This window comes from Octopus bimaculoides, chromosome 28 (assembly GCF_001194135.2).
Source record: "Octopus bimaculoides isolate UCB-OBI-ISO-001 chromosome 28, ASM119413v2, whole genome shotgun sequence".
NCBI lineage: Eukaryota > Metazoa > Mollusca > Cephalopoda > Octopoda > Octopodidae > Octopus > Octopus bimaculoides.
This window is the reverse complement of record NC_069008.1, coordinates 12,212,133-12,224,958: the sequence shown is the minus strand read 5'-3', so window position 1 is coordinate 12,224,958 and position 12,826 is coordinate 12,212,133. Positions and strand designations below refer to the sequence as shown.

At 36.9% G+C, this 12,826-nt stretch overlaps 3 protein-coding genes across 6 annotated transcripts in view; 2 read left to right on the top strand and 1 right to left on the bottom strand.

Annotated features, from left to right (window-relative positions):
* LOC106868404 (zinc finger protein 239) overlaps positions 1-1,981 on the bottom strand; it is a 12,110-nt gene extending 10,129 nt beyond the window's left edge. Inside the window, exon 1 of the mRNA XM_052977377.1 lies at positions 1,913-1,981. The gene's annotated coding sequence lies outside the window, so the exon portion shown is untranslated. The remainder of the gene's footprint in view (positions 1-1,912) is intronic.
* The window catches only part of LOC128251055 (zinc finger protein 665-like), a 14,628-nt gene extending 5,990 nt beyond the window's left edge, over positions 1-8,638 (top strand). Inside the window, exons 1-2 of one of the 4 annotated variants that reach the window (XM_052977375.1) lie at positions 1,995-2,164; positions 6,569-8,638. In XM_052977375.1, coding sequence (XP_052833335.1) covers positions 6,823-8,466 — 1,644 coding nt within the window. In that variant the 5' untranslated portion in view covers positions 1,995-2,164; positions 6,569-6,822 and the 3' untranslated portion in view covers positions 8,467-8,638. Of the gene's footprint in view, positions 1-1,994; positions 2,165-2,960; positions 3,054-3,104; positions 3,214-6,568 lie in introns of those variants that run through there. The other 3 variants (XM_052977376.1, XM_052977373.1, XM_052977374.1) reach the window with 3 other exon arrangements.
* Positions 8,639-9,413: 775 nt separating this feature from the next.
* Positions 9,414-9,911, top strand: LOC128251193 (zinc finger protein 239-like). Its single transcript, XM_052977778.1, has one exon. The coding sequence runs from the start codon at positions 9,414-9,416 to the stop codon at positions 9,909-9,911; it is 498 nt and encodes a 165-aa protein (XP_052833738.1).
* Positions 9,912-12,826: the final 2,915 nt, after the last annotated feature.

Sequence of the window (12,826 nt, the reverse complement as noted above, 5' to 3'; positions counted from 1 at the left end):
CTTCAAAAGTGTTTTTTTTTTTTGTGCGTCTTGTATGTGCTTGGTGACCCTGTCAATGCAGGTGCCACTTATAAGCACCCAGTCCACACTGTAAAGTGGTTGGCATTCGGAAGAGCACCCAGCTGTAAAAACCTTGCCAAAACTGACCTTGCCTGTGCTTGTGCCATGTAAAAGTTCTAAGTCCACTCTGCTGAATGGTTGGTGTTAGGAAGGGCATCCAGCTGTAAAAATCCTGTCAAAACCGATACAGAAGTCTGGTGCAGGCTTCTGCTTGGCCAGCCCTTGTCAAACAGTCTCACCTATGCCAGCATGGAAGGCAGGCATTAAACAATGATGATGATAAGATATATATATATATATATCATCATCATCATCATCATTATCATCGTTTAACGTCTGCTTTCCATGCTAGCATGGGTTGGACGATTTGACTGAGGACTGGTGAAACCGGATGGCAACACCAGGCTCCAATCTCTATATATATATATAAGACAAGGCATGAATAATGGTCATTCCATATTTCTTTATCAAAGTAAATTTGACTAACACCTGTTTCCAGTAGTCATTATGAGTTCGTTATTGATAGGTTTATTCAATTAGCCCATTGGTCGGTTGAGAAAGATTGAACGACCTAGATAATTATTGCTACTTTTGGCAGTCATTTCTGGTTATATGTACGTATGTGTGTGTGTATTTATGTATGTGTATATGCATGCATGTATGTATGTATTTTTGTATGTGTGACCATGAGTATGTTTGTGCATGTGGGTACGTGTGTGTGTGCATGTGTTTGTCTATTCATGCGTGTATTTGTATATGTGCATGAATGCATGCAATGAATGTCAGTAACTGGTAGAAGAATCTTTTCTACTCTAGACACAAAGCCCAAAATTTGCGGGGAGGGGGCCAGTTGATTAGATCAACCCCAGTACGCAACTGATACTTAATTTATCGACCCCAAAAGTATGAAAGGCAAAGTGGACCTCGGCAGAATTTGAACTCAGAATGTAAAGACAGACAAAATACCACTGAGCATTTTGGCCAATGTGCTAATGTCTCTTATTTCTTTACTGCCCACAAGAGGCTACACAGAGGAGACAAACAAGGACAGGCAAACGTATTAAGTTGATTATATCGACACCAGTGTGTAACTGGTACTTATTTAATCGACCCCGAAAGGATGAGAGGCAAAGTCAACCTTGGCTGAATTGGAACTCAGAACATAGCGGCAGACGAAATACCGCTAAGCATTTCGCCCGGCATGCTAACGTTTCTGCCAGCTCACCATTTTGAGTAACTGGTAGAAGAATGATGGCTATTAATTGGGAAGTGACTTGAAGAACAAGGAGTGTCAACAGAACAGCGCAGGTGTAAAAGACAAGGGTTCATTGGATATTAACACATTGATCTCCTGTTGCTAAAGTAATGCGATGGCAGGAGGAAAGAACTGCAGAGATGCAGATGGTAGTGGAGATGGTGGTTGAACATCAGATTTACTCTTTGTATTAGTTCATGAGTGGTAGGTAGCATAAATAGGGAAGGAACTGTAGAAAGATGAGAGGGTATTGAGCAGATACGGATGAGAGAAGGTGGGCGTTTACAAGGTACAGAAAGTGAAACCAACGGTTCATATGTGCACACACATACTCGTACAGATATAGGGGTCTGAAGTTAAGAAGCTCACTTTTGCAACCACCTGGTTTCTGGCTTAATCCTACTGCACGACACATTTGCGCAATTGTCTTCTACTATAACCCCAAGCCAATCAGTACCTTGCGAATGAATATGGTCGCAGAAATGGTATGGACGTCCATTGTGTACATACAGGTTTACGTCTGTATGTGTGTGTGTGCATGCATTTGTGCGTGAAGACTATTTGGTAGTTGTAAAGCATCTAAAAACAACTACTTACCACACAGCCACAACACGAACACCAGCAATATGTTTTGTACATTTCAACCTCTAAACAGAGGAGAGCCAGAGAGCAGTTACCATAGCAGTCAAGACTGTAAACAACAACAGCGATGGTAGCGCCACAGCTGGATCAGCAAACTCCTGGAATCAACCAAATCATTCCAATCAATTATATTGTCATACTGCTAAACTCAACCTCTAATTATTGTTATGTGAATACCTGCGCTATTGTTCCATGTTTTTTTCAACGGTAAAAAAATAAATATTTTTCATTTGAAATTTCAACAGAATTCATGTTCACCCGATCATCATCACCTCAATACCAAATCATTACACTGTTGACGATAACACAGAAATATCTTATTATTGCACGCGCACACACATATGCATACACGCAATTTCCACTCTTTTTCGGGGTTTTTTTAAAATCAGTTGATTAGAAATTATTCTTAAAGATTTAAGCAGATGGATGGAGATGGAGTATCACTAAACTAGGTTTTAGGCCACTCCAGAAAACAGTTTTATTAGGGACAGCCAGGAGGAAGATTTGGACTCTAAGGTTACTTGTAGGAATTTTTCGGCACTCTAATGTGTTGCGCATATATGAAATAATAATAATAATAATAATGGTTTCAAATTTTACAATTGGTGCTTATTTTATCCAATAATTAAGGACGAAATGCTGTTAAGCATTTCGCCTGGCGTGATAATGATTTCGCAGTTAATAATAATAATAATAATCCATTCTAGTATGGCACAATGCCTGAAATTCGGGGGTAGGAGAAAATCGATTACATCGATCCCAGTGTTTCACTGATATTTATTTTATCGACTCCGAAAGGATGAAAAGCAAAGTCAACCTCGGCGGAATTTCAACTCAGAACGTGAAGACAGACAAAATGCCGCTAAGCGTTTCGCTCGGCGTGCTAACGATTCTGCCAAGCCCTCCGCCTTAATTATTTAAGTAAAATTTTTCATATTTGCTTAATTTAGAATGTCTTCACCAATATGACCATCCCTGGTTCGGAAAAATCCGTAATCTGGAAAAGCTTGGATCCAAAGGTTCTGGAAAATCGATGTCATATTTTTGTTTGAAAACTTGAAGCTATGTAGTTAGAATAAAGGTTCTGGTTAGCCAGGTAAGGGGATCTAATGAGAGTTACTTCTCCTAAACTTTATAGAGCTGCAGATGTAATAGGCGTATTTCCGGTTCCGTCGTGGTATCAGATAAACACAGTTTTTGATTTATTATTCCTTAGTTATTGCAATGTCCTTTATAAAAGGTTCTTCAACTATCGCGTACGTATTTATAACATCCTTTATAAAACGTTCCTTAACGAACAGTTATAACGATATCCGTTATAAAATATTTCTCAACTAACGCACACAGTTATAAGATATCTTTTATAAAACGTCTCATCTGCCACACAATTATATCCATATCATTTATAAAACATTTCTCAATCACTACGCACATCCTATAGTGTTGTAGTTTCTTTTATATGTGTGCTATGTTGGTTTTTTTTATTATAAATCTTCAAGATGAGACTGTTATTTTTAGTATAGTTTCTATCAGTTAGTTTTAAAAATATTCTGAAAAACACTCTAGCCACGAAAGAATTCGAAATCGAATGTCATATTATGTATCATGTGTTTTATTGTATTTAGAAAAAAACAAATATATTTGCGATACTCTTTTGTTTAAATTTCCGCTCTATTCAAAGTCGTATCTTTACTCAAAGTAGACTTTTAAAACTAAAGATATTTCACAATGAACACTGGTATGTATACTATAAACAGCTAACATATAATACGTATTGAACACTAATATATGGTTTTTATAAACGTCATATTCATGATTGGGCATACTTCCACATGGGTGTGGCCCCTATCCTCACAAACGACTTTCATTTTTTCATAACTTTCAGAAAAATGGATGTTTTCCAATGACATTTTCTACAAATACGCTTCAAATATTGTATATCTCGATTATATCGGAATCTGTGTTGAAAAGGATATTTTCCGAGGGTGATGTGAAGAGTTTCGGAAAATTCACACTAGACGTCTTTGTTTCTTCATAGCTTTTGGGAAAATGGAAGGGCTTTTTTTTTTTTTTTCATGAAATTTTCTACAAACAGCTTTCAGAGTGTACAAATTACGATTATATAGTTATTTAATATGAAAAAGAAAATTGTTGAGCTCACACACACGCATAATAACAGGCATCACAATTTTTTTGTATTGTATTTAAGAAAGAAGAGAGCCGTAATTCATGCTATGCCCCTCTCTTAGGTTTTTCTCGGTGAGAGTTTTGGTGCTAGAAAAAGAAAAAAAGCCTCTACATTGTTGTTCAACCTACTATAAATAGCTGTCAGGTTTGCCTCAAACTATATCCTTCCATCTTAAAAATAAATTGGGAAGGTGATAGTTTGTACACATTTCATTATAGACTTATTCAGTAAGGATTGATTCAAAACTACGTGGTTTTAACTTCAGTCCCCTTGCTTGGCACCTTAGGCATGTGTCTCCTACTGTAGTTCTAGGCCGACCAATGCCTTATGAGTGAATTTGGTAGATAATGTGGATGCATCACACACCGGCTCATGTATATATATATATATATATACATGAGCCGGTGTGTGATGCATCAAGCTCGTCGAAACGCCGGTGTTAAAACGTGGGTAGCTGAAGAAGTAGAATGTTCTCTATGTGGCTCGTGTGTTCTCGTCTACGTTTGTTTGCAATGTCCTGTACCCAGATATGCACCTATACATACAGGTGGATGTCGGTATGCACATACCTGTACGTATATATGCATATACTCATTTACTTTTGTTTTTATATATATATATATATATATATATATATATATATATATATATATATATATATATATATATGTGTGTGTGTGTGTGTCTGTCCTACCATCACCACTTGACAACTGGTGTTGGTGTGTTTATGTCTCCATAACTTAGTGGTTCAGCAAACCGATAAAATAAGTACTAAACTTTAAAAAAGAATAAGTCCTGGGATTGATTTGTTTGACTAAAATCCCTTGAGGCAGTGTTCCAGCATGACCGCAGTCAAATGACTGAAAGAAGTGAAAGAATATAGTGTGTTGTGCTTTGGGAGGGTCATAACACAAATAACAAATACATACTGGTTCAAAATCACTTCTTTATTGTTAGTCAGTTAGTTAAATATCTGACCAACTAACTAATTGATCATTTGTTTAATTTGTCAGTTAAACAATATATATATATATAAGAAGTTGAAAATGCACAGAGGTTCTTTTAGATATTTTATTTTTTAATTTTTCAAGACTTAACTGGTTTCAAAGATTTCTCTGACTTTCAAAAGTTAAGATAGAAAGACATGGTACTGTACTGCAGCTGCCTTGCTTCTGACTGGAATTCAAGAATTGTCTTGTTTTTATAGAGACAACACAGCTCAAATCAGTATCTGTTTTGGATACATTTTGATTGGTCAGTGACGATCACGTGATCAAGTTTTAGAAACTTTTGTAAATTCTTGCTAGCTACATCCATTCTTTGCCATGTGACAATACATTTATGTTCATTCAATTATGACAGCTTTAACTAACTACACCAAACATATTAGCCCAAATACCCTACACACACACACACACATCAATGTGTTTGTGTCCACGCCCTCAATGCTTCACAATTGCTATTGGTTTATTTATGTCCCTGTAACTTAGCAGTTCAGCAAAAGAGACTGATGAAAATGAGTATTGAGGGTGGGGTTAATCTGCTTAACACCCTTCTAGACTCTGCCCCAGAAAAGACACAAGTCCAATGACTGGAACAATTAAAAGATAATCAATACATATTTAACGTGACATTAGCAGAAGAGTTAGTTGTAGTTTACAAATATGGTATATTGCATAATTTATGATAAATCCATCATTTAGTGTCCATTTTTCCATGCTGGTGTCCATTAGATAGTTTGACTGGAACTGATAAGCTGGAGAGCTACATCACGCTCCATGTCTATTTCAGCTTGGTTTCTACAGCTGGATGCCCTTCCTACTGCCAACCACTCCACAATGTACTGGGGTCTTTTACATGTTGCCAGCATGCCCCTTATACGTGCCATCAGCATGGGCGCCTTGTACGTATCACTAACAAGGGTGCCTTTTATGTGCCACCAGCACAAGTGCCTTGTACATGCCACCAGCATGGGTGCCTTGTACGTTCCACCAGCACAGGTGCCTTGTGCGTGCCATCAACATGGGTGCCTTGTATGTGTCACCAGCACAGGTGCCTTGTACATGCTACCAGCATGGGTGCCTTTTATGTGTCACCAGCATGGGTGCCTTGTATTTTCCACTAGCATGGGTGCCTTGTGCATGTCACCAGCATAGGTGCCTTGTACATGTCTGCAGCACTTTTTACATGTCACTGACATAGGCGCCTTTCACGTATCACCAGCACTAGTCACAGCTACCATTTCAGTTAGTTTGACGTGTTCTCAAACACAGCAAATTGCCAGAAGTCTCGAAAAAGTAAAATCTGAATAAATGGATTTATCTACAGTTTATTAATTTAGAAATGCAGTAAAATTTGCACTATTGAATCTGTTATATTTTTAAGTATCCTCTACATTTTGTTCTCTTTCTTTGTTGTTTCAGATGACATTGGCATAAAAACCATATGCATGAACACCATTAAGATCTTTTGAAGACTTACAGAGAACATATAGGACCCAGTTTATACGATTGAATTACTTCTGCAGTCTTTACAGGATGGTGTTTTTTGTAATTTTAATTAGATGGCAACATCTTCAGATATTCAAGAAGATAACAATATAGCAATAGACACATTAGAAATAAAATATATGAACCAAAAGAAAAACATCTGTATATTTTGGTGAGAAAGTAAAACTATGGAAATTGAATTATATGAAAATGAGACTGAATTTAAAACACAGTCAACATGGGTTGATTTTTCTGACGATGAAAAAGAAGAAAAAGGTAAAACATCATATGACTGTGATATGTGTGAAAAATCGTTCTCTCGGAAAGGTAGACTTGTTACTCACAAACGAAGTCATACGGGAGAAAAACCATATCATTGTAATATCTGTAGTAAATCTTTCTCTGTAAGACACAGTCTAACTATTCATAAACGTACTCATACAGGAGAAAAACCATTTCACTGTGATATTTGTGGTAAAACATTCTCTCAAGGAAGTAAAATGAAAAAGCACAAATACATTCATACAGGAGAGAAGCCATATCACTGTGATGTCTGTAGTAAGTCGTTCTCTGAAGGGGGTAACTTAGCTAAACACAAACGCATTCATACAGGAGAGAAACCATATCACTGTGATGTCTGTAGTAAATCATTCTTTCAAAGAGTTCACTTGACTACTCACAAACGCATTCATACAGGAGAGAAACCATACCAGTGTGATATCTGTGGTAAATCATTCATTGAAGGAAGTGTCTTAAATAAACACAAGCATATTCATACAGGAGAGAAACCATATAACTGTGATATCTGTGGTAAATCATTCTCTCGAAATGATCACTTAGTTGTACATAAACATATTCACACAGGAGAGAAACCACATCACTGTGATATCTGTGGTAAATCATTCTCTCAAAATTACCTCTTAGCTGTACATAAACATGTTCACACAGGAGAGAAACCATATCACTGTGATATCTGTGGTAAATCATTCTCAGCAAGAAGTAATTTAACAGTACATAGATACATACATACAGGAAAGACACAGTATCACTGTGATATCTGCGGAATATCATTCTCTCGGAGAAGTGACCTAACTACTCATAAGTACATTCATACAGGAGAGAAGTCATGTTACTGTAATATCTGTGGTAAATCCTTCTCTCAGACAAGTCAATTAACTATACACAACACATGTATTCATACTGGAGAGCGGCCCCATCGCTGTGATATCTGTGGTAAATCATTTGCTGCTGCACGTTACTTAACTAAACATATTCGTATTCATACTGGAGAAAGGCCATATCATTGTGATATCTGTGGCATCTCGTTTTCTCAAACAGGTCATTTAACTACTCACAAACGTATTCATACGGGAGAAAAGCCATATCGCTGTGATATCTGTGATAAATCCTTCACTCAGACAAGTCACTTAACTATTCACAGATATATTCATACTGGAGAGAAACCATATCACTGTGGCATCTGTGGTAAATCATTCTCTCAAAGTAGTGATGTGACTAAACACAAACACATTCATACAGGAGAGAAGCCATATCACTGCGATATTTGTGGTAAGTCATTTTCTGCAAGAAGTAGCTTAACTATTCACAACCGTTTTCATACAGGAGAAAAGCCATATAACTGTAATATCTGTGGTAAATCATTCTTCACAAGTAGTGATATAAACAAACACAGTCGTATTCACACAGGTGAGAAACCATATAACTGTGATATCTGTGGTAAGTCCTTCTCTGAAAGAAGACTTTTATCTAAGCATAGAGGAATTTGTTCAGGAGACAATAAAAGCCATATCACATCAATAACTAGTGAATAATTTTGTAGTAAGTTAACTAACCACTGACATTTTTGTATGGTAGAGAAACCATATTGCTATGGTATCTGTCTTAAATGATGCTTGATATCAGACCTTTTTTGTCATAAATGTATTCATACAGAAGAGAAAACCTAATGTGATATATGCAATAAATTATTGTCTTGAAATCTCATCTTACTAAACTTGTATATATGTGTATGGAAAACAAAATTCAACAGTATCAACTCGTTCGATAAAAATATGGTATTTAACTGTAAATATATTCACATAGAAAAGAAGATATAACTCTGCATGATAACAACCTCCCAACCACAACTATATCTGCATTTATGACACACTGAATCAGTAATATTCTAAATAAAAACATTTGTTCAGAAAGCATATATATTCCAGAAGGTAGAAGTGATACTTCGTTTTTGTATCTCATTTGCCAGCTCCTTTATGTGAATTCGTGTGTTGAAACAAATGTTGTTGAGGTCTAGGGAGAGTCACTATGTCAATATACTAAAGGAGTGGAATTGAACCAGTGCAGGTGTTAATGATATTAGCACAATCACTCTCCCTGGATACAACAAACAAAAGATACTATCAATGTATTTGGAGTAAATAACAGAATTGTATTATAATAAATCAGAGATAACACTATGCAGTCATTGTTACAAATAAATATAGAAAGCATATTCTATTATAACGTAATATAATATGTGTATGCTACCTTATATACAATTTATGATGCCTTATTTATATTCTGTTTTATATGCTCCATCACAGGAATTATTCTTATTTTGGCTTTAGATGTCATCATCATTTTACATCCATTTTCCATGCTGGCATGTGTTGGATAATTTGACCGGAGATGGTAAGCCCAGGGGCCTGACCAGTACCTATTGTCTGTTCTGGCATGGTTTCTATATCAACCACTCCACAGTTGACGTTTCTATATCTATATGAGATACATACATACAGGAAAGACACAGTATCACTGTGATATCTATGGAATATCATTCTCTCGGAGAAGTGACCTAACTACTCATAAGTACATTCATACAGGTAAATTCTTCTCTCAGACAAGTCAATTAACTATACACAACACATGTATTCATACTGGAGAGCGGCCCCATCGCTATGATATCTGTGGTAAACCGTTTGCTGCCACACGTTACTTAGCTAAATACGTACATATTCATACCAGAGATAGGCCATATCATTGTGATATCTGTGGCATCTCGTTCTCTCAAACAGGTCATTTAACTACTCACAAAAGTATTCATACGGGAGAAAAGCCATATCTCTGTGATATCTGTAGTAAATCCTTCACTAAGACAAGTCACTTAACTATTCACAGATATATTTTGTTATTTGAGATAACTTTGAAGTTATATATTTTTGAAATGCAACCAAACGAAATAGATCCATACATATGCAAAAGGAATGATAAAACATAATGAAAATTCATATAAATGCATTCATAGCTATATATACATACACTTCTATATGAACACACACAATCCCCAAAACGAAATATAATACTTGAGAAACAATGTATATATTTATATTCACAATTACGTGCAAGTATTGTGTACATACACACAAAACATTGATAACATGCGCACAAATTGATCACTAAACTAAGTACACCTTCTTGACTTATGGTCATCTGCACTTACAGCCAAAAATATAAATAAATAAAAACGAGCACTCAGAGAGTGCAAACCTCCACCAAGGCAACACCAACATCCTCTCAATGATTAGCCAGATATGATTTTTAAAATGAGAATATCTGAAATAAACTCAACTGCTCTCACAAACAAGAATACTAAAAATTAACCCAACTGCTCTCAAAAATTAAGTAAAAAAACCACAACAATAATCCAAAATCCTTGTCCAGTACCAGATTAATCCCAAAATCTGATTAGTTTGTGCCAGCCACGAGGTCAGACATTCCTGAAAGCTTCATCCGAAATCCATCCAGCGGTTCTTGAGATATCTTGTCCACAGACAAACAAACAAACACAACTGAAAACAATACCTCCACCTTCGCTAAGGTGGAAGTAATAATTTTAAAAAATCAATTTTCAGACATTAGGCAGCTGTGTGTACGATAACTATGGCAGCATCTGGCAACGCAGAGCTCCCTCAGATTTAAGCATCCACTGCCTGCCACTGTCTCTCACTCAGTCGCTTTCAAGCATCAGTTGCATGAATGAAAATAGTGTTGAAAAATATAAATCCGACATATTACCAGTCACTCAGAACAAAACTCAGTCGTAGGTTGAGAAGATGCACTGAATACATTTGCTATACAAATTTTCTTTCACATGACTGCATTTTATTTCAATTTGCAATCCATCCATATAATTAAGCGTTTCATAAATATACACTTAAAAGAATATTTATACTTAAGTTATTTATACATACATGAAAATCTTTTCTCACATCCCTATACCTATTACAAAACGCACGTGTGCATATGTGTATTGATATTTTCACCCTTCCTAATACCAACCACTCTACAGAGTGTACTGGGTGCTCTTTACATGGCACTAGCAGCAGCAAGGTCACCAAGACCCCTCAACTGTGGGGAATAGTATTAAAGGACAGAAAAGGTGTCTAGCATTAGAAGGGGAAACTGGCTTCTGCAGATGGGGGGTGAGGGAATATGGTGAAGACGTGACGGAGAGGGCAGGGGCCATATACCCAAGTTACAAGGGGATGTATATAGGGAAGTGGACTACAGATTGGTGAGGGTGAATTCACAAGATTTCAGAAGGATTGGGAACTAGAGCTTGAGTGATGTAATGAGTAAGCACATGTAGAGGGAAGGGATAATTAGGAGGATATGTGACCCAGGAAGACATGGGACGAAGTTTTGAAGGCCAGTCTCAAGACACCAAGTCATATGAAGGAGATGACTAAGGAATGAGATATCTGGTACATTGCTGTTCACAAGAAAATCTGTGAGCCACAGCAGAGATTTATACTGGTGCTGGTATCATATAAAAAGCACCCAGTACACTCTGTAATGTGGAGGGCATCCAGCCATAAAAACCATGTCAGAGCTAACAATGAAGCCTGGTGCAGCCCCTGGCCTTACCCACTCCAGTCAAACTGTCCAACCCAAGCCATCAGGGAAAACAGACATTAAATGATGATGATGTGGGGAAGGGATTTAACAGGTATATTGTATACATGAAGGTAGGTACATATGTGAGGGAGAATGGAGAGGAGGAGAAAACAGCAGCAGTATGGGTAGGTTGTGGGGAGTAGGGGGATGAGGTTTATGGACATAGAATTCACTTAGCTGGGCAGATCTTCACGAGTACAGCCAATCACCAGTTGTCTCTCAGCCCTTTGTCATCTTCCTCTGTGAGGTTCAACATCTGAAGATCATTTCTCACCACTTCATCCTATGTCTTCTTCTTCCACAGGCTCCCTCCACATTTAGAAATCAGCACTTCTTTATGCAGCTGTTCTCAACTATATGTATCACATGACCAGACCAGTGCAGTCTTCTCTCTTGCACACTATAACCAATTTTTCTCTCAAAACATCTACATTTTGTTGCATATGCACACTGACATTGCAGATCCAGTGCAGCATGCTGGCTTCATTTCTCTCAAGCCTTTGCATGTCCTCTTTAGTCACAGCCCATGTTTCACTGTCATGTATATTGTCTGTATGCAGGCATCATACAGTCTGTCTTTCACTATGAGGGAGAGGCCCTTTTTTTTTACCAACAAAGGTAAAAGCTCTCTGAACTTGGCCCAGCATGTTTTGATTCTAACAACTATACTGTCAGAGCAATATATATATATATATAATCATAAATATACAGGGATTAGCATGAGTTGCTTCTCCAACATACTGAGAATTTAGAAATAGCAGTCAAAGAACTACTGATTCCAAACTACAAATTTTTTCTCTAACGGATGGCGATATTTATGGCACACACAGAACAGTGAAATGTTTGAACTGACTAGCAGATAAATTTCATAAGTGCCTTCCTCACGTGGTTTTGATGTCGTATGGTCAAAATTCACATGAGTTTTTATTAGACACTTTCAAATTTATTCGAATATTGTGGCTGAAGATCGGAATAGAGTAACTTCATACTCTTAACCGTGAAACGTCGTACCCAATTAACATAAGGCAGGTTTGTTTTTGCTTTTCTCTTCTGTTTTTTGTTCTGTGTGTGCCATAAATATCGCCATCCGTTAGAGAAAAAATTTGTAGTTTGGAATCAGTAGTTCTTTGACTGCTATTTCTAAATTTTCAGTATGTTGGAGAAGCAACTCATGCTAATCCCTGTATATTTATGATTATAAATGGTTTTACCGATAAAGGTTTTTTTATACTGAAC